Here is a 24,419-nt window from a genome sequence, read left to right on the forward strand (position 1 = left end):
GAAATTTGAGAGTTAGTTATAACCTGAGTGGTAGGAGACAAGTAAATTAATTTAACCCAATGAATAAAATTAGGCCCAAAATTAAACTTTTTTAAGGTCTTAAAAAGATAATTCCACTCAATCCTATTGAAGGCTTTTTCTGCATCTAAGGATAATACACACTCTGATTTTTTTGGGATGGTGAATATATCACATTCAATAACTGACATTTATTAAAAATATTGAAAATATATAAAAAATATATTGAAAACATTTTACCATCTATTGTATCACATGACCAGACAGGATTTATTAAAAATCGCTCCAGATTCCTAACACGATTTTCAAGGAGCTGCAGCTGGATCCACTTCACGCAGATGTAGTTCCCTGGGAGACTCTGGAATAAAGAACACACAATGACCATTTAAGCTATACTAAGTACCTCTGACACAGTAAGAAAAAAATGGAAACTTAACAGAAACTTACCCGGACAACTTAATCAGAGCCAATGTCTCTTCCGAGCTGAAGCCTCCTTTGAGCCAAAGCCTGACGTTTCCACTCTCACCACTGGCACACTCCTAACAATAGCCACTCCACTTGTCACTTCTGTGCTTTTATTTACTCCCCTCTATGTTGCTGTCGCCGTTGACTGGGCTGCTGGGATGACACTGAATGCCCGCAAAGCTCTCCTTTTAAACGACTGCTGACCTGTGAGAAACCTCCTCGCTGCAGTCCATTATGACATCACAGCGGTTTTCGAGGAGTGATATTTGGTAAATGGAGCGTAAAGCTGAGTAACAGATTCATAATTGTGCTAGTTAAGTCAATTTCTGACACTTACTATCTCCTCTTCAAGGATCTGCATTCAAGCATACATAAGTACATTTGGGCACACTGCAATATTTGCACCTTCATTTGAATCAGGTGAGTCAAAGACCTCACTGATAAATCATGTCAAGGTGATGAGGGCTCACAGGCTAGTTTCCAGAGAGGAAAGATGTAGGAACCTTTAGATTGAAGGCTTCACGAAGAGCAGATCCTCTTCTTCATAGTCATTGAAGTAACGTAGGCCCAAACAGGGCATTTTGGATGAAGCCATCAATCTCCATGGGAAGTGCATACCTTGTGTATCCTCGTCATTCTTCTAAGTTTTATTGAACTTAGTTCTGTTTGCCTCGGTCACAATCAGCTGTTTGTAAACACACTGTGCATACTGTCTAGCTATGCCCTTTACATAGACAGAACTCCCCCCACCCCCATGTAATTGTGGATATGAGCTGCAGAAGGTGGAGGAGCAAGGACGCTATTGTTTCAGACTATTAAAGATAATTCTGGATATCCAAAGACTTATTTCCCTCCCCTCCTCTTGTCATTGTGTATATGAGCTGCAGAAGGTAGATGATTAAGGACACTATTGTACCAAACTGCACTAAAGATAGTATTTTAGAAGGGTGCATTGGATTAGGTGAGATCCTTAGTTCCAGTCATTATAGTAAAGCAGGAGATGCTCACAGGAGCGGACGATCTCCACCACTATCTTTTTGCAGGAGAAAGAATTGTACCCGTTATATTTTTGTCTTTATTTCTAACAGAATGCAATTCTTTGCACCTCCCTGATATAATTTTCGGCTTTCTCTCAATCTTTGTTTTCATGACGTCCAGTACCATTTTCCTTATTGTTTACCGTGCATCCATTTTGTTTCATCTGCAAATCAATCTGGCCCCAGTGTAATTAATTAATACTGTACATACAAAGAAAAGTTGCAGTATCAGTATGAACGCTTGGGGAACTCTTCTGCACACATCTCTCCAGTCTGAGAACTTCTCTACAATTTGGGTTTTCTGTCTGAAAGTTAATCTATAACTAACTGTAAATATTCCCTCTATGCCATGTGCTTCAATTTTCTGACAACACACACCAAGTGCTGGAGGAACAGTCGATGTTTTGGGCCCAGGCCCTTCCTCAGGGCTGGAAAGGAAGTGGGAAAGTGCTAGATTAAGAAGATGGGGTGAGGGGAAGGATGATAGCTAGAAGATGATAGGTGAGGCCAGGTGGGCAGGAAAAATACAGGGCTGGAGAGAAGGAATCTGATAGGAGAGGAGAGTGAACCATAGGAAAAAGGGAAGGAGGCGGTGACCCAAGGGGAGGTGATAGGCAGGTAAGAAGTGGCAAGGGCCAGAGTGAGAAATAGAAGAGGGGAGAGGGAAGGAAACACTTTTTTACTGGAAGGAGAAATCAATATTCATGTCATCAGATTGAAAGCTAAGCAGACATAATATAAGGTGTTGCTGCTTCACCCTGAGAGTGGCCTCATGGTGGCACAACAGGAAGCCATGGATCGACATGTTGAAACAGGGATGGGAAGCGGAATTAAAATGTTTGGCTGCCGGGATGTTTTGCTTTTGGCGGATGGAGTGGAGGCAATTTACAACGGGTCTCATAATGTAGAGGAAGTCGCATTGGGGGCACTGGACACAGTAAATAACATCAACAGGTTCGCTTGAGAGGTGTTGCCTCACCTGAAAGGATTGTTTGGTGCCCTGAAAGGAGGTAAGGGAGGAGGTGAGTAGGTAGGTGTAGATCTTTGGCTGCTTGCCAGTAGGGATATCAGTGAGGAGGGACAAACGGACAAGGGAACCATGGAGGAGCAATCCCTGTGGAAAGTGAAGAGAGAATGGGAATTACGAGGCACGTTGCCATATAACCTTTGAAACTTCAGCCACTTATTAATCACGTTACTCTACAACAATCTGTTTCTCCTCATTAAATATCTCATTGAGATCTGTAGTACAGGGAGCAGGTCATTCAGATCATTGTGTTCACAATGACAAAAAAACATTTCCAGATATCAGTGTATAGCTATATGGTCCTAACTCTTCAAGTGCTTGTCCATCAAACATAATGAACATTTCTGTCCTGATTAGCCCTACAGGCAGTGAATCCAGACCTTCACTGAAAAGTTTTTTCTTAAATCCTCCTTCAATTCTTCATCAGTTCACTGTTCCTTAGTTATAGCCTCTCCTAAGTTGAACTCCGCTCAACCTGTGAGGTGTTCATTACCTTATAAAGCTAGATTAATCTGCCCCTCTGTTATGGTTATATTGTTTCCCCTAAGCCTCCACTGCTCTGAGGAGAAAATTCCTTGTTTGTCCAACCTTTCCTTATAGCTCATATCGTCTAATCAGGCTGCACCCTACTAAGCCTCTTCTGCTGCACCCTCTCCACAGTCTTCATATCCTTCCTATGAGGGGGCAACCAGAACTCCACACAATATTCCAAGTGTGGTCTGACTAAAGTTTTATAGTAATAATGACTTCCTTACTGTAATAATCAGCACCACTACCAATGAAGGCACGTATGCCAGATGCCTTCTTTACCACCTTATACACTTACATAGTTTCTTTCAGTGAACTATGGACTTGGACCCCAAGATCCTTAATGCTATTAAGGAGTCTACCACTAACTGCATAGTTTCTCCTTTTATTTGACCTCCAAGTGCAACACCACACATTACCTGGATTAAACTCCACCTGCCACTTCTCTATAATTGATCGTTGATCGTCCTTTACACTGTTCGCAACTCCATCAATCTGCAAGCTTGCTAATGCACCCATCTATCTTTTTTTCCCAGGTCCTTGAGACCTCTGTTATCACAAACGACAGAGGTCCCAGCAGTAACCCTTTTAGAACACCACTGGTCATGGACCTCCAGCCAGAATAACAGCCTTCACACTTATTCTCTGCTTTGAGGGCAAGCCAGTTCTGAATCCAAACTTGCAAAGATCGCATGCATCTTTATCCTCTAACAACCTGCCATGAGGGACCTTATCACTCAATCCTATCCGACAATGACAGGAAACCAGAGAGGGAGAGTTTTTAAAGTGGAAAAGCCATTGCACTGGGCAGTTCCACTCTCTCGACCCAAGAAGTCCGCAGGCAGTGGTATGAAAAAGCTTCCCAAACTGGGATCTGCCTTGGAGCTTATCAAATGCCTTACTAAAGCTGTACCCTCCCTCATACAATAATGTTTCCGTAGTAGTAATGACGGTACTTACCCATGTATTGATCCAGGCTCTAAGCCTTCCGAAGCACCTGCATCAGCACTTTTCTGCCAGCTTTATGTTCCACAACGGCCCAGTCTGACTTTGGTTTTGTAAACCTTATGCATCCTTCATTTATTCTTGACTAATATGTCATCTAAGGTTCCCATATCGTATAGGGATATGCCAGTCTTGCTCCATTTAAGCCACTTGTATGTAGGAAGTTCAATCAATACTGGGGAAATTAAAGTCCCCTCCCATGATAATGCTGTTCTTGAACCTTCCCATAATCGGTTTACATACCCATTCCTTCACCTCTCGGTGGCCTTTGGGGAGACTGTATTATCCCATCGGTGAAATTACACCTTTCTTATTTCAGAGCTTCACTCACATTGCCTCTGTGGCTGAACCCTGCTCTTGTCCTATCTGAGAACTGCTGTGACCTTCTCCCCTGTCAGCAGTGCAAGCCCTCCATTTATTTTACCATTCTCTCGCTGTCGCTTCTAAAACAACATAACCCAGGAACATTGAGCTACCAGTCACATACTGATCCAGGCTTTAATTTCATCTTTCTTGCCTCTTAGCATTGAAGCAAACACATTTCAGCCCATCAATCCCACCATGTTTATTAGCCAGTCCCTTGCTGTCTTTCCACGTAAGTCTTGCCATGCCATCTGTCTCTTGCCTTCAACCTTACCACCTATTGCCCTGCTGCTGTGGTTCTCATCCCCCCTGCCACCCTAATTTCAACCCTCTTGAATAACACTAGCTAACCACCCAGCAGATTTTTTCATTTTCTTCCAGTTCTGATTCAAACTGTTTTATTTGTACAGGTTTCACCTGTTCTCGGAGACAGCCCAAAAAAGCTGTAAATCTGAGGCCTCCCTCCTGCAGCAGCTCCTTAGCCCCACACTGAATTTACCTCACTAGCACCTGGCGTGGGTGGTAATCCTGAGATTACAACCCTGCAAATCCTGTTCTTTTACTTTCTACCGACTCCTTAAAATTCTTTTGCAGACCTCATCCCTGCTTCTGCCTATGTCATTGATATGTATATGAACCACAATCTTTGGCTGCTCACCCCTCTCAGAATGTTTGATGCTACTATGAGACATCCTTGACCCTAGAACCTGGGAGGCAACACACCATCCTGAAGCCTCGGCCGTGGCCACAGAAACGCCTGACTATTGAGTCTCCTGTCACTGAGCAAAACAGCCTGTGTTCATCCTTATTTACTTCAGAGATGCCACTAACCCAGCCACTAAAAGGTGTCCACCCCTCCCCCTAGACTTTATCCAAAAGAGATGTACCTTTTATTGAGGAGAAACCTACACTCTGCTTACTCTCCTCACTCTCCTTGTGGTCACCCATCAGAATCTGGTCTAAAATCACTGACGTATGTCAAGAAATTTGTCGTTTTGTAGCAGCAGTACAGTGCAATACATAAGAATAACTATATACAGCAGATTCTGGTTAATCAGGATATAGTTAATAAAGGTAGCCACTTAATTGGGACAAAAGTAGTGGAGAAAAATGCAGGAGTTCCCCTTGGTTGTTTGGGATGTTGCTTAATTGGGACAGGAGACTGTTCCTGACAGCTTCTAGTTAGCATCAATCATGCACACTTGTGTGGCCATTAGATAGATAGATAGATAGATACTTTATTCATCCCCATGGGGAAATTCAACATTTTTTCCAATGTCCCATACACTTATTGTAGTAAAACTAATTACATACAATACTTAACTCAGTAAAAATATGATATGCATCTAAAATCACCCTCTCAAAAAGCATTAATAATAGCTTTTAAAAAGTTCTTAAGTAGTTTACTTAAATACATTGAGTCCTAACCCCGGCACTTTAACATATCTTACTCCTGGCGGTTGAATTGTAAAGCCGAATGGCATTGGGGAGTATTGATCTCTTCATCCTGTCTGAGGAGCATTGCATCGATAGCAACCTGTCGCTGAAACTGCTTCTCTGTCTCTGGATGGTACTATGTAGAGGATGTTCAGGGTTTTCCATAATTGACCGTAGCCTACTCAGCGCCCTTCGCTCTGCTACCGATGTTATACTCTCCAGTACTTTGCCCACGACAGAGCCCGCCCTCCTTACCAGCTTATTAAGACGTGAGGCGTCCCTCTTCTTAATGCTGCCTCCCCAACACGCCACCACAAAGAAGAGGGCGCTCTCCACAACTGACCTATAGAACATCTTCAGCATCTCACTACAAACATTGAATGACGCCAACCTTCTAAGGAAGTACATTCGACTCTGTGCCTTCCTGCACAAGGCATCTGTGTTGGCAGTCCAGTCTAGCTTCTCGTCTAACTGTACTCCCAGATACTTGGCATGCTTCAAACAAACAGTTTTTATAAAATCAGTTGACCGTGTTGTGTTCAAAGCATTGATTTTTGTCACTGATAGTTGGTGAGAAATAAGCAGTACGACAATTCAGAATTGTTTTGCTCACTGTGGTTTCAAGCGTTCAAGCTGGGAGATGCTAAAAATAGGAGTGAAAATGAAATGATTTCACTACTTCCAACAAGATAGAAACTGAAGAATTTGAAGGTATCAAAAATCATCTTGAATGTTACATTGAAAGTGAAGATACGGAGGATGCATCAACTGCATTATATGAAGACAGTCTATTATCTGCACTGATTTTGTTCATTGCATACAATGGATGAATTCCTCCATCGATAACTGTTAGGTACTAATACATAGTTTTACAGTACTCTAGTATTATTTGTAGTGTTCTAATTTTTTGTTTCATTTAAGTACAATTTTTTCACTGAGTTTGCTGTTTATACCTTTTAAACAAATTTCTATTAAACTGGCTAAACGGGGCAGCCAGTTAACTGGGCCAAAAGACGGGAGATTAGAAAATGCATGTCAAAAGGGTAATAGTCATGGAGGATTTCAATATGCAGGTGGATTGGGAAAATCAGATTGGTGCTTGATCTCAAGAGGAGGAATTTATAGAATGCCTGCAAGATGTCTTTGCAAAGCAATTTACTAGGGGTTCAGCTATTCTGGATTGGGTGTTGTGGAACATACCAGAATTGATTAGAGAGCTTAAGATAAAGGAGTACTTAGGGACCAGTGATCATAATATCATACAATTCACCCACAGTTTGAGAGAGAGAAGCTAAAGTCAGATGTGTCAGTATTACAATGGAGTAAAGGGAATTACAGAGGCACGAGAGAGGAGCTGGCAATAGTAGGGGTAACGGCAGAGCAGCAATGGCTGGAGTTTCTGGGAACAATTTGGAAAGTGCAGGTTAGATATATCCCAAAGAAGAATAATATTCTGTTGGCCAGAAAAAACTACAGTCTACAATTAGTAGATTTGATGAATCATGGACAGGAGAAGCAGACAAACCAATTGTCATTGTTTCCCTCCATTGTGTGGACTCTGAACTGATTCTTGCTCTGGGATAATCTAATGAGAGCAATTGAATGTGGACAGAAGGAGTTTCAGGTAAGGGCCTGCTAAACCTGAGACCATTCTCAGGTGAGTAGCTATTTTTTTTATGTAAAATGCCAGACATACCGAAGAAGCCAACTGTACTCTCGTTAGACTCTGTCTGGGTCGCCTCATTTAACTGGTTTGGACCAGTCAGAGGTGAAAGACACAAATACACAAGGCTGAACCATGAAACACTGCTGGTTGTAGCCCTGGACAAGAACCAGCAAGAAGGTGCCCCAGGTTGGTCAGGTGACCTTGAGCCAATGGGATGGAGATCCACCAGTTCAACTGATGAGGAACAGTATAAGAGTCAGGAGTTCCAAATACACAGGGTGATAATTCTCCAGAGACCAAGCATCGCGGGTAAGGAGGACCCCGCGGACCCATGGAGATCAGGGCCACAAGAATGCCTGGCCGTTGTAGACTCCTTTCCTGGGTAATATCTTTTCTCTTCATTGACTGCTCATGGAGGGTCAGGGAATTCTAGTGGGGTGTACGCAGGTAGTTAGTTTGTGAACCCACGTGCTTTTTTTAGTTGAGACAATAAAAGTTACTTGTCGGTAAATACTGATTCTCTGTGCCTCACTGATCATTACAATGGGTGATTCTTTTAACAATTCTAAAGGCAGGATGATGTAACTATGGCTGACAAAGGAAGTCAAAGCGACATTAAAGCCAAAGAAAGGGCGTATAATAGTGCAAAAATTCAAGGGAAGTTAGAGGATTGGGAAGCTCTTAGGATACTAAGAAGTCGTAAAGAGGGAAAAGGTGGAATACAAAGGTAAGCTAACCAATAATATTAAAGTTTCTTCAGATATATAAAGAGTAAAACAGAGGCGGGAGTACCTATCAGACTGCTGGAAAATGATACTGGGGAGGTAGTAATGGGGCACAAGGAAGTGGCGTATGAACTGTATAAGCATCTTGCATCAGTGTTCACTGTGGAAGACACTAACAGTATGCCGGAAGTTTGAGAATGTCAGTGGGCAGAAGTCAGTCAAATTATCATTATTAGTGAGAAGGTGTTTAGGAAACTAAAAGTACAGAAGGTAGATAAATCACCTGGACCAGATGGCCTACACCACAGGGTTCTTCGGAAAGAGATGGCTGAAGAAATTGTGGAGGCATTGGTAATGATCCTTCAAGAATCATTGGATTCTGGCATGGTTTCAGGGGACTGGAAAATTGCAAATGTCACACCATTCCAAGAAGGGAGAAAGGCAGAAGAAAGGAAATTATAGGCCAGTTAGTCTGAGCTCAGTGGTTGGGAAGATGTTGGAGTCTATTGTTAAGGATGTGGTATTGAGTTACTTGGAGGCACAAATAGGCTGAAGTCAGCATGGTTTCCTAAGGAGAAAATCTTGCCTGACAAATCGTTGGAATTCTTTGAAGAAATAACAAGCAGGATAGACAAAATAGAATTGCTGGGTGCGGTAAACCTGGATTTTCAGAAGGCTTTTGACACGTTGCCACACATGAGGCCACTGAAGAAGTTAATTGTCCATGGTATTACAGGAAAGATACCAGCATGGATAGAGCATTGTCTAATGTTGTTGACAGGAGGCAAAGATTGGAAATAAAGGGAGCCGTTTTCGGTTGGCTGCCGGTGACTAGTGGTATTCTGCAGGGGTCTGTGTTTTGACTGCTTTTTTACGTTATATGTCAGTTATTTGGGTGACAGAATAGATGCCTTTGTGGCAAAGTTTGTGGATGATACGAAGATTGGTAGAGGGACAGGTAGTGTAGAGGAAGCTGAGAGGTTACAGAAGGACTTAGATAAATTAGGAAAATAGGCAAAGAAGTGGCATCCCTTATCTAAGAAGGGATGTGCTGACATTGGAGAGGGTTCATTGGAGGTTTACAAAAATGATTCAGCTATTGAAAGGCTAGTCATATGAGCAGTGTTTAATGGCTCTGGGATTGTACTCAGTGGAATTCTGAAGCATCAGGGGGAGATCTCATTGAAACCCACCAAATAAGACCATAAGATATAGGAGTAGAAGTTGGCCATTTGGCCCATTGAGTATGCTCTGCCATTCAATCATGGGCTGATCCAATTCTTCCAGTCATCCCCACTCCCCTGCCTTCTCCCCATACCCTTTGATGCACTGGCTAATCAAGAACCTATCTATCTCCGCCTTAAATGCACCCAATGACTTGGCCTCCACAGCCGCTCATGGCAACAAATCCCACAGATTTACCACCCTCTGACTAAAGTAATTTCTTCGCATCTCTGTACTAAATGGACGCCCTTCAATCCTGAAGTCCTCTTGTCCTAGAATCCCTTACCATGGGAAATAACTTTGCCATATCTAATCTGTTCAGGCCTTTTAACATTTGAATGTTTCTAAGAGATCCCCCCTCATTCTCCTGAACTCCAGGGAATACAGCCCAAGAGCTGCCAGATGTTCCTCATATGGTAACCCTTTCATTCCTGGAATCATTTTTCTGAATCCTCTCCAATGTCAGTATATTCTTATTAAAATAAGGAGCCCAAAACTGCAGACAATACTCCGTGTGGTCTCATGAATGCCTTATAGAACCTAAACATCACATCCCTGCTCTTATGTTCTGTACCTCTAGAAGTGAATGCCAACATTTCATTCACCTTCTTCATCAATGACTCAATCTGGAGGTTAACCTTTAGGGTATCCTGCACAAGGACTCCCAAGTCCCTTTGCATCTCTGCATTTTGAATTCTTTTCCCATCTAAATAATAGTCTGCCCATTTATTTTTCCCACCAAAGTGCATGACCATACACTTTCCGACATCGTATTTCATTTGCCACTTCTTTGCCCACACCCCTAAACTATCTAAGTCTCTCTGCAGGCTCTCTGTTTCCTCAACACTACCCACTTGTCCACCTATCTTTGTATCATCAGCAAATTTAGCCACAAATCCATTAATCTCATAGTCCAAATCATTGACATACATTGTAAAAAGCAGTGGTCCCAACACTGACCCCATGGAACTCCACTGGTGTGGAGCCAGCCAGAATAGGATCCCTTTATTCCCACTTTCTGTTTTCTGCTGACCAGCCAATGCTCCACCCATGCTAGTAACTTCCCTGTAATTCCATGGGCTCTTATCTTGCTAAGCAGCCTCATGTGTAGCACCTTATCAAAAGCCTTCTGAAAATCCAAGTACACCACATCCACTGCATCTCCTTTGCCTACCCTGCTTGTAATTTCCTCAAAAAATTACCGCGGGTTAGTCAGGCAAGATTTTCCTTTCAGGAAACCATGGTGGCTTTGGCCTATCTTGTCAAGTGCCTCCAGGTATTCCGTAATCTCATCCCTAATGATCGACTCCAACAACTTCCCAGCCACTGATGTCAGGCTAGCAGGTCTATACGTACCTTTCTGCTGCCTCCCACCCTTCTTATATAGTGGAGTAGCATTTGCAATTTTCCAGTCATCTAGTACAATGCCAGAATTTGTTGGTTCTTGAAAGATCATTGTTAATACCTCCGCAATCTCTCCAGCCACTTCCTTCAGAACCCGAGGGTGCACTCCATCAGATACAGTAGATTTATCCACCCTCAGACCATTAAGCTTCCAAAGCACTTTCTCAGACATAATTTACACTGCACATACTTCACTTCCCTGATACTCTTGAATGTCCGGTATACTACAGATGTCTTCCACTGTGAAGACTGATGCAACATATGCATTCAGTTCCTCCAGCACCTCTGCATCTCTCATTACAATATTTCCTGTGTTATTTTCTATTGGTCCTATATCTACCCTCAACTCTTTTACCCTTTATATACTTAGTATCGTCTTTGATATTAGTCACTAGCTTCCTTTCATAATTCATCTTTTCCTTTCTAATGACCTTCTTAGTTTCCTTCTGCAAGTTTTTAAAAGCTTCCCAATCCTCTATCTTCCCACTAGCTTTGGCTTCCTTGTATGCCTTCTCTTTCGCTTTTACTTTGGCTCTGACTTCACTTGGCAGCTATAAATGTTGAAAGGCCTCAACAGAGTGAATGTGGAGAGGATATTTCCTACGGTGGGAGAGTCTAGGACCACAGGACACAGCCTCGGAATAGAGGGACGTCCATTTAGAATGGAATTTCTTTAGCCAGAGAGTGGTGAATCTGTAGAATTTGTTGCCACTGGTGACTATGGAGGCCTAATCAATGGGTATATTTAAGGCAGAGCTTGATTCTTGATTAGTCAATGCACGAAGGGTTACAGGTCGAAGGCAGGAGATTGGGGCAGAGAGGGAAGTGGATCAGCCATGATGAAATGACGGAGCAGCCTCCATGGGCACATAGCCTAATTTTGTTCCTGTGTCTTATTGTACTCAAGTATTATGCTGTTGAATGCTGAGCTGTAGTTAGTAAACAGCAGCCTAATGTAGGTATTTCTGGTGTTCAGGTGTTCCATGGCTGACTGGAGAACCAGTGAAATTGCATCTGCTGTGGACATGTTGTGGCCATAGGCAAATCGCAGTGGGTTCAGTTCCTTGCTTAGCCATGTGTTAATTCTGGCCATGACCCATCTCTCAGAGTCCTTAAACACAGTAGATGTGAGGATGTGAGTGCCACCGTGCGAAGTACAGGCTATCTATCTATAGTCTGTCACTGAGGTATGACGGCCCCACTAAAACTGCCATCTATGATGTCATTAGCCTCCTCAATGACCCTGAGCACACTCACCTGCACCTCCAGTTCTATGACCTGGTCTGTCAGGAGCCGCAGCTGGATACACTATAGATGTCCATTTCCATGAGGGAGACCTCAAGGTTCCCTGACTTCCCACATTTTGCAGGAGGAGCATTCCAGTGCCTTGACTGTCATTTGGCTACAGCAAGTTGTATCAGCAGCAAAGGAAAAACCTTACCTGTTCTTCACTGCTATTCACCTTTGCCTCCATTCCAAAATCGCTTGAGCTAAAGCCTCAAGATTTAGGGATTCCCTCTGCTGCCATCTGCTGATGAATGGATATAATACAGTTAAGCACAAGTCAACTTTCAGCCTGCCAGACCAGTTAAGTGGCAAACAGCTTCAATGTACAGGGATAGCACAACAGCCTCAGCAGTTCAGTTGAGCATGAAACTCAGAAAAAGAGTAAAAGCAAGCAAAAATATAGAATGGTTGCTATTTGTTTGGTAATAAAGAACCATTTCCTTAAATGGTATGTTTGGAAAGCTGAGCAATTAAGTGCTGGCGGAAAACAAGGTCAGGCTGCATCTGTGGAGGGAAATGGACAGTTGATATTTCCAGTTGAGGCCCTTCATCTGAAACTAGATCTTGATATCATAACAAGTGAAAAACAGATGTTGAGAAATGGGCTGGAAAGATATATTCAAAGTTTGAGATAAGGTTAATAGAAAGGGAGAAGGTTCTTGTGGAGTATAAGTAGTTGCATTGATTAGTTGTGTGAAATAACATATTTACGTACATTTTTAGTACCATTGCACCTTTTGCAGTTGGACACTTATCACACAGCAAAAAAAAAGCTGCTTTCCATGTGGAACCTCACCACCAGACAATTGCGTCCTTTGTTAATTGTTCTTCATCTTGCTGGAGGGAAAACTTTGAAGATCCACCAGTAAAACTAAATGATACTTACATTGCCTTACATGCCTTACGTTGAAAAGTGCATTTAATTTAAGATAAATTAATTTTAATTGTGCAATTCCATTGAGCAAACAGAATTTTTTTTGATGCATTCTCAGGGGAAAGTAACATTGACCCTTACCACCATTAACGGCACAATCCCATAGCATCTAATTATGAGCAATATGGCCCAATTTACAAGCTTGTGGTTAGTTAAATGAAGTACTGTGGGTGATTGCTTTCTGATGAGCTGCCGCTGTTGCAGGTGGATTCGGAAGAACCTGTGTTTGAAGCAGTAATAAACTGGGTAAAACACTCTAAGAAGGAACGAGAAGACTTCCTACCAGATCTGCTGCAATATGTAAGGATGCCACTGCTCACACCAAGATATATCACGGATATTATTGATGCTGAGGTGAGTAACTCTTAAAAGTAGACTGCTGTTACTTGTAACTTAAATAGTAAGTGAGGCAGTTGTGTACTTTACCATGGTTATTAATTACAATTGAAAAAGGATCTGGTGCTTTCCCGGTGTACATGACAAATAAACTCTTCTCGGGCTTCCAGCTGGATACTGATATTGATTATAAACAATGTTTCGATGACAAACTCTGCCACCTTCATCAGGGCATGTCTCGTCTGGTGGTGTTTATACCCCCAGAGCCTGTCACTCCTGAGCGAGGCCTTCATCTTTGTTAAAATTCTTTTCCATTAGTTTTGTTTCAATGGCTTCCTTTACCAGGAGGTCCCAAAAGCCATTGGTGTAGCACAGTAGTTTTGTGTCGAAGTCACAATGCTCCTATGCCCGTTGAGTCAGACATGGCAGCCATTCACATGGACTTCCACCTCAACAATAACGGCCACCATGATGCCTCAACTGCATAGAGCAGTTCTTTCTACTTTGATTAACCGTGCAAAAACCATTTCAGACGCAGAGAGTCTCCCCAGGGAAATAAGACGACCATGAACGACATTCCTACAGAATGGCTACCGGGTGAAGGAAGTTAAAAGAGCTGACAGAGAAACTAAGAAATCTAACAACTCGTCGCTACTGCCTGTCTTCCCGATATTTACATGGTTTCTGGAAGGATCGGTAGAATCCTGAAGAAGTACCAGATTAATACCATCCACAAACCCATGAAGAAGCTCAAACCACAGTGATGACCTGGGACTCAGGTCGGCTGGCATTTCCAGGCTTCTCTGTGAATATTGAACAGTGTATATCGGCCAGATGGGATGTACAGTGGAAATCTGCATCAAGGATCACAGAAGTTGTGTCCGTTTGGATTACCCAGAGAAATTGCCGGTAGCAGAACATTACATTTGCAGTGGCCATAGGATTGATTTTGACAGCTCAAAACTACTGGGCCGTGCCAATGGCTGTTGGGTCTGCCTGGTAAAGGAAGCCATTTTAATAAAGACGAAGGTCTTGCTCTTGGTAAGAACTGGAATTCGATTGCAAGCAAGGTGGGAGAGCAGAAGCCTGACTGGATTAGGACTAACCAATCAGGAGGGACAGACTGCGGGGTATAAATACCACCGGACTAGACATGCCCAGGCATCATCCCTGATGAAGATGGCAAAGTTTGTCATTGAAATATCGGTTATAATTGATACCTGAACCCAGCTGAAAGCCCGAGAAGTTTATTTGACAGTTACAGTAGTTAGTAACTGTTCTTTCATCACTGCCTTGTTTGTTACACTAGTGTGCTTCCTGCCCTATAAAATTACTTATCTGCTAACTTCCTTTAATTACTGTTGCTCGCTGTTTTAGTGGGTGATCAGTTGTTGCTGGAGTCTTTTGTGCTATAGGTTTATTTGATCATTGCTGTCTACGTAATGCAGTATTCAGTGGGTTTTTGCTACTATTGAGCTATGCCCAGTCCTCTCTTGCAATTGGATGGCTTAAAGTTATATATCTCATTATTTAATTTTCAAGTCACACTAATCTTTTGGTCAACATGCATGTTTTTATTACCTAATGCTATTGTGTCACAGAGTTAGTTGGACAGCATTGAAAATAGCCCTTTGTCCCAACCTATTCATGCAGGCTGTATTGGCTAGCGACACTAATCCTATTTGTCTGTATTAGCTCTATTCCTTTCTTACACAAGTACTTGTCCAGATGGTCTTAAACATTGTAATTATATCTGCTTCTATCACTTTTTCAGCAGCTCATTCCATATAACCACCTTGTTCTCTGTGGCCTCTCAGATCAGTGGAGTTATAGAGATTTAATTATAGTCTTATGGGGTTTTTTGTTTCTTTCTTTCTTTAGAGATACAGCTTGGAATAGGCACTTCTGGCCCTTTGAGCTGTGTCATCCCAGTAACCCCCGATTTAACCCTAGCCTGATCATGGAAGAATTACAATAATAATTAACCTACTAACTGGTACACCTTTGGACTGTGGGAGGAAACCAGGGCACCCAGAGAAAACCTATGCGCACAGCGACAACTCTCTGATACCTCCTCTTATTTACCCCTTGATCATGACCCCACTAAGGAGCACCAGGCCATTGTCTCCTATACCATCACCAACCTTATCAGCTCTGGGGATCTCCCATCCACTGCCACCAACCTCATAGTTCCCACACCCCGCACTTCCCGTTTCTACCTCCTACCCAAGATCCACAAACCTGCCTGTCCAGGTAGACCTATTGTCTCAGCTTGCTCCTGCCCCACTGAACTCATTTCTGCATACCTTGACACTGTCTTATTCCCCCCTTGTTCAATCTCTTCCCACCTATGTTCGTGACACTTCTCATGCTTTGAAGTTTTTCAATGATTTTAAGTTCCCTGGCCCCCACCGTCTTATTTTCACCATGGACGTCCAGTCCCTATATACCTCAATCCCCCACTGAGATGGTCTCGAAGCTCTTCGCTTTTTTTTGGATTCCAGACCTAACCAATTCCCCTCTACCACCACTCTCCTCCGTCTAGCGGAATTAGTTCTTACTCTCAATAATTTCTCCTTTGGCTCCTCCCACTTCCTCCAAACCAAGGGTGTAGCCATGGGCACCCGTATGGGTCCCAGTTATGCCTGGCTTTTTGTTGGCTTTGTGGAACAGTCCATGTTCCAAGTCTATACGGGTATCTGTCCCCCCTTTTCCTTCGCTACATCGACGACTGCATTGGCGCTGCTTCCTGCATGCATACTGAGCTCGTTGACTTCATTAACTTTGCCTCCAACTTTCACCCTGCCCTCAAATTTACCTGGTCCATTTCCGACACCTCCCTCCCCTTTCTTGATCTTTCTGTCTCCATCTCTGGAGACGGCTTATCTACTGATATCTACTCTAAGCCTACAGACTCTCACAGCTACCTGGACTATTCCTCTTCCCACCCTGTCTCTTGCAAAAATGCTATCCCCTTCTCACAATTCCTCCGTCTCCGCTGCATCTGCTCTCAGGATGAGGCTTTTCATTCCAGGACGAAGGAGATGTCTTCCTTTATTAAACAAAGGGGCTTCCCTTCTTCCACCATCAACTCTGCTATCAAACGCATCTCTCCAATTTCCCGCACATCTGCCCTCACCCCATCCGCCTGCCAACCCACTCGGGATAGGGTTCCCCTTGTCCTTACCTACCACCCCACCAGCCTCCAGGTCCAACATATAATTCTCCGTAACTTCCGCCACCTCCAACGGGATCCCACTACCAAGCACATCTTTCCCTCGCCCCCTCTTTCTGCTTTCCTCAGGGATCACTCCCTACGCGACTCCCTTGTCCACTCGTCCCCCCCCCATCCCTTCCCACCGATCTCCCTCCTGGCATTTATCCTTGTAAACTGAACAAGTGCTACACCTGCCCTTACACTTCCTCCCTCACCACCATTCAGGGCCCCAGACAGTCCTTCCAGGTGAGGCGACACTTCACCTGTGAGTCGGCTGGTGTGGTATACTGCATCTGGTGCTCCCGGTGTGGCCTTTTATATATTGGTGAGACCCGACGCAGACTGGGAGACCGTTTCGCGGAACACCTACGCTCGATCCACCAGAAAAAGCAGGATCTCCCAGTGGCCACACATTTTAATTTCATGTCCCATTCCCATTCTGATATGTCTATCCATGGCCTCCTCTATTGTCAAAATGAATCCAAACTCAGGTTGGAGGAACAACACCTTATATACCGGCTGGGTAGCCTCCAACCTGATGGCATGAACATTGACTTCTCTAACTTCCATTAATGCCCCTCCTCCCCTTCTTACCCCATCCCTGACATATTTAGTTGTTTGCCTGTTCTACATCTCCCTCTGGTGCTTCCCCCCCCCCCCCACCCCTTTCTTTCTCCTGAGGCCTCCTGTCCCATGATCCTTTCCCTTCTCCGGCTCTGTATCACTTTTGCCAATCACCTTTCCAGCTCTTAGCTTCATCCCATCCCCTCCGGACTTCTCCTATCATTTTGCATTTCCCCCTCCCCCCACTACTTTCAAATCTCTTACTATCTTTCCTTTCGGTTAGTCCTGACGAAGGGTCTCGGCCCGAAATGTCGACAGAGCTTCTCCTTATAGATGCTGCCTGGCCTGCTGTGTTCCACCAGCACTTTGTGTGTGTTGTTGTTTGAATTTCCAGCTTCTGCAGATTTCCTCGTGTTTGCTCATTCCATGGAGAGGATGCGTAGACTCCTTAAGATGATGTTGGAATTGAACTTTGAACTCTGACCAGCCGCTACATACCATGGTGCCTAAATTGTCAACACAAAGTACACTGCAGATGCTGTGGTCAAATCAACACGTACAAACAAGTTCCTCCAGCTTGTCTATGGGTGTATTGAATTTTAGGAAGTTCTGATAACAAAGTTATCAACATCTGTATGGAGCTTGACATCCTGCATGTACTATATAACAGGCAGTCAGCTAGTCATTGTTTGTAAGTCAGGCATCTGAAATGCTCTTTCATTGTAGGTAACTCTGTGGCGCCTGTCACTAGACTTAGATTTTACTTCTAACCTGTAAGCTGTAATAAGTTAATTTGCTATTCTACTTTTTGCCCTCCATTTTGCAAGACTTAGTGAAACTCTTTGCCTCCTCAACTTTGCTCTCACAACTATTTTGGTCATTTTTAGAATTTGCCCTACCACCCTCGCTCTTACCCTCCTCGATGTGGATAATTCCGAATATAGGCTGTTCTCATTTTCAGTCTCATTCCAGGATCCTTGTGATATTGCTGCTTTTGTTTTACAGCTCGTCAAAGTCACTGTCAATACTTTTAAATAAATAAAAAGGGGAACAGGCTTTTTCAGTAGATGAGGACTTGCCACTCTATGGGAGACATTTAGTACTTGGGAAGTAAAATATATACTTGAATTGACTTTATTTCTTACATCCTTCATGTACATGAGGAGTAAAAATCGTTACATTATGTCTCCGTCTAAATGATCCGTGTGCAATCATAGGGATTTATAATAATTTATAATAAATAGAACAGTCAATGTAATATAGAGTACACTCAAATCAGCATGACTTCATCAGTCTGATGGCCAAGTGGAAGAAGCTGTCCCGGAGCCTGTTGGTCCTGGCTTTTACGCTGTGGTACTGCTTCCTGGTTGGTAGCAGTTGGAATAGATTGTGTTGGGATGACTTGGGTCTCCAGTGATCCTACGGGCCCTTTTTGCAAGTCCAGTTTATTAGCAAAACTGACTGCGGGGGCACTGCGTGGCATCACCTGTTGCAGCCACCCAGGGGAGTTTGCACTGGAGGCATGGTAGAAGAGAGCTGAGGTGTGGCAGGCATGCTGGAGTCCCCAGTAGGCCAGAACATGTCGATGTTAAGAAAGAGGATGTCTTAGGACTTCTGAAAAACGTAGGATAGATTAGTCCCCGGAGCCATATGGGATATACCCCAGTTTACTATGGGAAGCAAGGGAAGAGATGACTGTGGTGATGATCTTTGAGTCCTCATTGGCCATAGGAGTAGGAACAGAGAACTGGAGGGTGACAAAAGGAAATCCTTTCTTCAAGAAAAGTAATAGGGATAATCGTGCAAATTACAGACCAGTGAGCCTTACACCAGTGATAGGTAAAGTGTTAGAGATTATTCTTAGACACAGGGTTTACAAACATCTGGAGATGCATGGACTGATTAGGGATAGTCAGCATGGCTTTGTGAGGGGCAGGTCATGCCTCATGATCCTGATTGAATTCTTTGAGGATGTGACAAAGCACATTGATTGAAGTAGAGCAGTACATCTGGTGTATAAAGGTTTTAGTAAGGCATTTGACAAGCTCGCATATGGTAGGCTCATATAGAAAGTACGGGATCCAGGGAAACTTGGCTATGTAGATTTAGAATTGGTATGCCCACAGAACGCAGTGGGTGGTTGTAGATAGAGCATATTCCACCTGGAAATTGGTGACCAGCGGTGTTCCACAGGGATTTTTTTTGGGACCCCTGCTCTTTGATAGTTTTACAAATGACTTGGATGAGGAAGTGGACAGTTGGATTAGTAAGTTTGCAGATGACACGAAGGTTGATAGAGTTGTGAATGGTGTAGAAGGTTGTCTACAATACAGGATATTGACAGAGGTGGGTTGAGAAGTGGCAGATGGAGTTCAACCCAGAAAAGCATGAAGTTATTCACTTTGGAAGGTCAAATTTGATGACAGAATACACCGTTAATGACAGGGTTTTTAGCACTGGTGAAACAGTGGGATCTTCAGAATCACATCCATAGATCCCTCAAAGTTCTAGTGCAGGTTAACAGGGTGGTTGAGAAGGCATTTGATATGATTGTTAGTTGGGGGATTCATTTCATAGAAACATAGAAAACCTACAGCACAATACAGGCCCTTTGGCCCAGAAAGTTGTGCCAAACATGACCCTACCTTAGAAATTTCTAGGCTTACTTATAGCCCTGTATTTTACTAAACTTCATGTACCTATCTAAAAGCCTCTTAAAAGACCCTATCGTATCCACCTCCACCACTGTTGCCGGCAGCCCATTCCACACACTCATCATTCTCTGAGTTAAAAAAAACTTACCCCTGACATCTCCTCTGTACCTACTCCCCAGCACCTTAAACCTGTGACGTCTTATGGCAACCACTTCAGCCCTGGGAAAAAGCCTCTGACTATCCACACGATCAATGCCTCTCTTCATCTTGTACATCTCTATCAGGTCACCTCTCATCTTCCGTCGCTGCAAGGAGAAAAGGCCGAGTTCACTCAACCTATTCTCATAAGGCATGCTCCCCAAACCAGGCAACATCTTTGTAAACCTCCTCTGCACCCTTTCTATGGCTTCCACATCCTTCCTGTAGTGAGGCAACCAGAACTGAGCACAGTACTCCAAGTGGGGTCTGACTAGGGTCCCATATAGCTGCAACATTACTTCTCGGCTACTAAATTCAATTACACGATTGATGAAGGCCAATACACCATACATCTTCTTAACCACAGAGTCAACCTGCACAGCAGCTTTGAGCGCCCTATGGACTCAGACCCCAAGATCCCTCTGATCCTCCACACTGCCGAGAGTCTTACCATTAATACTATATTCTGCCATCATATTTGACCTACCAAAATGAACCACTTCACACTTATCTGGGTTGAACTCCATCTGCCACTTCTCAGCCCAGTTTTGCATCCTATCAATGTCCCGCTGTAACCTCTGACAGCCCTCCACACTATCCACAACACCTCCAACCTGAGACACTCCACTGGTGACTGACCTCCATTCAGAATATGACCCGTCTACAACCACTCTGTGGGCAAGCCAGTTCTAGATCCACAGAGCAATGACCCTTGGATCCCATGCCTCCTTACTTTCTCAATAAGCCTTGCATGGGGTAGCTTATCAAATGCCTTGCTGAAATCCATATTCACTACATCTGCTGCTCTTCCTTCATCAATGTGTTTAGTCACATCGTCAAAAAATTCAATCAGGCTCATAAGGCACAACCTGCCCTCGACAAAACCATGATGACTACTCCTAATCATATTATACCTCTCCAAATGTTCATAAATCCTGTCTCTCAGGATCTTCTCCATCAACTTACCAACCACTGAGGTAATGCTGACTGGTCTAATTTTCTAGGCTATCTCCTTTTCTTGAATAAAGGAACAACATCCACAACCCTCCAATCCTCTGGATCCTCTCCCGTCCCCATTGATGATTCAAAGATCATCGCCAGAGGCTCAGCAATCTCCTCCCTCATCTCGCACAGTAGCCTGGGGTACATCTCATCCGGTCCCGGTGACTTATCCAACTTGATGCTTTCCAAAAGCTCCAGCACATCCTCTTCCTTAATATCTACATGCTCAAGCTTTTCAGTCTGCTGCAAGTCATCACTACAATCACCAAGATCCTTTTTCACAGTGAATACTGAAGTAAAGTATTCATTAAGTACCTCTGCTATTTCCTCCGGTTCCATTCACACTTTCCCACTATTACACTTGCTAGGTCCCAATCTGTTTAGGTCTCATGTCTTTTTCTCTTGCTCTTCGCATACTTCTAGAATGCCTTGGGGTTTTCCTTAATTCTGCCCGCCAAAGCCTTCTCATGTCCCCTTCTGGCCCTCCTAATTTTCTTCTTAAGCTCCTTCCTGGTAGCCTTATAATCTTCTAGATCTCTAACATTACCTAGCTCTCTGAACCTTTTTAAGCTTTTCTTTTCTTGTCTAGATTTATTACAGCCTTTGTACACCATGGTTCCTGTACCCTACCATAACTTCCCTGTCTCATTGAAACGTACCTATACAGAACTCTACACAAAAATCCCCTGAATATTTGTCCCATTTCTTCCGTACTTTTCGCTGAGAACATCTGTTTCCAATTTAAGCCTCCAATTTCCTGCTTGATAGCCTTATAATTCCCCTTACTCCAATTAAACGCTTTTCTGACTTGTCTGTTCCTATCGCTCTCTAATGCTATTGTAAAGGAGACAGAATTATGATCACTATCTCCAAAATGCTCTCCCACTGAGAGATTTGACACCTGCCCAGGTTAATTTCCCAATACCATATGAAGTGCAGCCTCTCCTCTTTAGGCTTATCTACTTATTGTGTCAAGAAACCTTCCTGAACACACCTAACAAACTCCACCCCATCTAAACCCCTTGCTCTAGGAGATGCCAATCGATATTTGGGAAATTAAAATCTCCCATCACGACAACTCTGTTATTATTACACTTTTCCAGGATCCGTTTTCCTATCTGCTCCTCGATATCCCTGTTACTATTGGGCGGCCTATAAAAAAACACCCAATAAAGTTATCAACCCCTTCCTGTTCCTAAGCTCCACCCACAGAGACTCCGTAGACAATCCCTCCACGGCGTCCACCTTTTCTGCAGCCATGACACTATCTCTGATCAACAGTGCCACGTCCCCACCTCTTTTGCCTCCCTCCCTGTCCTTTCTGAAACATCTAAAACCCGGCACTTGAAGTAACCATTCCTTTCTCTGAGCCATCCAAGTCTCTGTAATGGCCACCACATCATAGCTCCAAATACTGATCCACGCTCTAAGCTCATCCGCTTTGTTCACAACACTCCTTGCATTAAAATAGACACATCTCAAGCCTTCGGTCTGAGCGCATCCCTTCTCTATCACCTGCCTATCCTCCCTCTCGCACTGTCTGCAAGCTTTCTCTATTTGTGAGTCAACCTCCTCTTCCCCAGTCTCTTCAGTTCGGTTCCCACTCCCAACAATTCTAGTTTAAACTGTCCCCAGTAGCCTTAGCAAACCTCCCCGCCAGGATATTGGTCCCCCTGGGATTCAAGTGCAACCCGTCCTTTTTGTACAGGTCACTCCTGCCCCAAAAGAGGTCCCAATGATCCAGAAATCTGAATCCCTGCCACCTGCTCCAATCCCTCAGCCAAGCATTTATCCTCCACCTCATTCTATTCCTATTCTCACTGTCGCGTGGGACAGGCAGTAATCCCAAGATTACTACATTTGCAGTCCTGCTTCTCAACTTCCTTCCTAACTCCCTGTAGTCTGTTTTCAGGACCTCTTCCCTTTTCCTATCTATGTCATTGGTACCAATATGTACCACGATCTCCGGCTGTTCTCCCTCCCACCACAGGATACCTTGGACACGATCTGAAACATCCCGGACCCTGGGAAGCAAACTACCATCCGAGTTTCACAGATTCCGAGTCCACAGAATCGCCTGTCTGAACCCCTAACTATAGAGTCCCCTATCACTTCTGACTTCCTCTTCGCTTCCCTTCTGAACCACAGGGCCAGACTCTGTGCCGGAGGCACGGCCACCGCCGCTTCCCCCAGGTAGGCTGCCCCCCCCCCCCCCCACCCCCCCAACAGTACTCAAACAGGAGTACTTATTGTCAAGGGGTACAGCCACAGGGGTACTCTCTCGTACCTGACTCTTCCTCTTCCCCCTCCTGACTGTCACCCACTTGTCCGTCTCCCATGCCCCCAGTGTGACCACCTACCTATAACTCCTCTCTATCAACTCCTCACTCTCCCTGATCAGTTGAAGTTCATCGAGCTGCATCTCCAGTTCCCTAACTCGGTCCCTTAGGAGTTGCTGCTCAGCACACCGGGTGCAGATATGGTCGTCCGGGAGGCTGGGAGACTTCAGGACACTCCACATCTGACACCGAACATAGAAAACTGGCCTCACACACACACTTCCTACCTCTCCTCGTCTGGTTACCACCTAAGCCCGTTGAACTAAAACTCTGTCACTCTGCTTCCAGAGGCACAAGTTAATTTTGCAGCTCTATAAAACTCTGGATAGAGCACACTTAGAGTATTGTGTTCATTTCTAGTCATCTCATTATAGGAAATGTGTGGAAGATTTATAGACTGTGCAGAGGAGATCTACTAGACTGTTGCCTGGATTAGACAGCATGTATATCAGGAAAGATCGAGTGAGCTAGGGATTTTCTCCTTAGAGTGAAGGAGGATAAGAGGTGACTTGATAGAAATGTATAAGATGATAAGTGACATAGATAGAGTGGGCACCCAGGGTGGAATGGCACCAAGTAGGAGAGGGTATAATTTTGAGGTGACTGGAGGAATGATGTCAGAAGTAGGTTTTTTGACCCAGAGAGGTGGATGCATGGAATGTGCTGCCAGGGGTGGTGATAGAAGGAGATACATTAGGGACATTTAAGATGCTCTTGGATAAGCACATGGATGAAAGAACTTTGGAGGGTTACATGGGAAGGATGTGGTAGAGATTAATCTTGGAATATGTTAAAAGCTTCATGCAAAGTTATGGTCTGAATGGCCTGTACTGAGTGAGATAAGTTAAAAGAAGTACACACAAGATCACTTAAACATAGAGTGTAATGTATTTATTTTCAGCAGTATCAACTTTAACAAGCTCAATTTGTATTAAATTATCTGTTGAATCTGTTGGTGCTTTAAATAAAATTCTCCTCTTGCCAGGATA

General features: G+C 43.8%; 1 protein-coding gene across 5 annotated transcripts in view; it reads left to right on the forward strand.

Moving 5' to 3' along the window:
* Window positions 1-24,419, forward strand: part of klhl12 (kelch-like family member 12) — a 113,821-nt gene that overhangs the window by 34,024 nt on the left and 55,378 nt on the right. For all 5 annotated transcript variants that reach the window (XM_073053945.1, XM_073053947.1, XM_073053946.1 and 2 more), the window contains one exon: window positions 13,325-13,474. In XM_073053945.1, coding sequence (XP_072910046.1) covers window positions 13,325-13,474 — 150 coding nt within the window. The remainder of the gene's footprint in view (window positions 1-13,324; window positions 13,475-24,419) is intronic.

Source organism: Hemitrygon akajei, chromosome 8 (assembly GCF_048418815.1).
Source record: "Hemitrygon akajei chromosome 8, sHemAka1.3, whole genome shotgun sequence".
NCBI classification, from domain to species: domain Eukaryota; kingdom Metazoa; phylum Chordata; class Chondrichthyes; order Myliobatiformes; family Dasyatidae; genus Hemitrygon; species Hemitrygon akajei.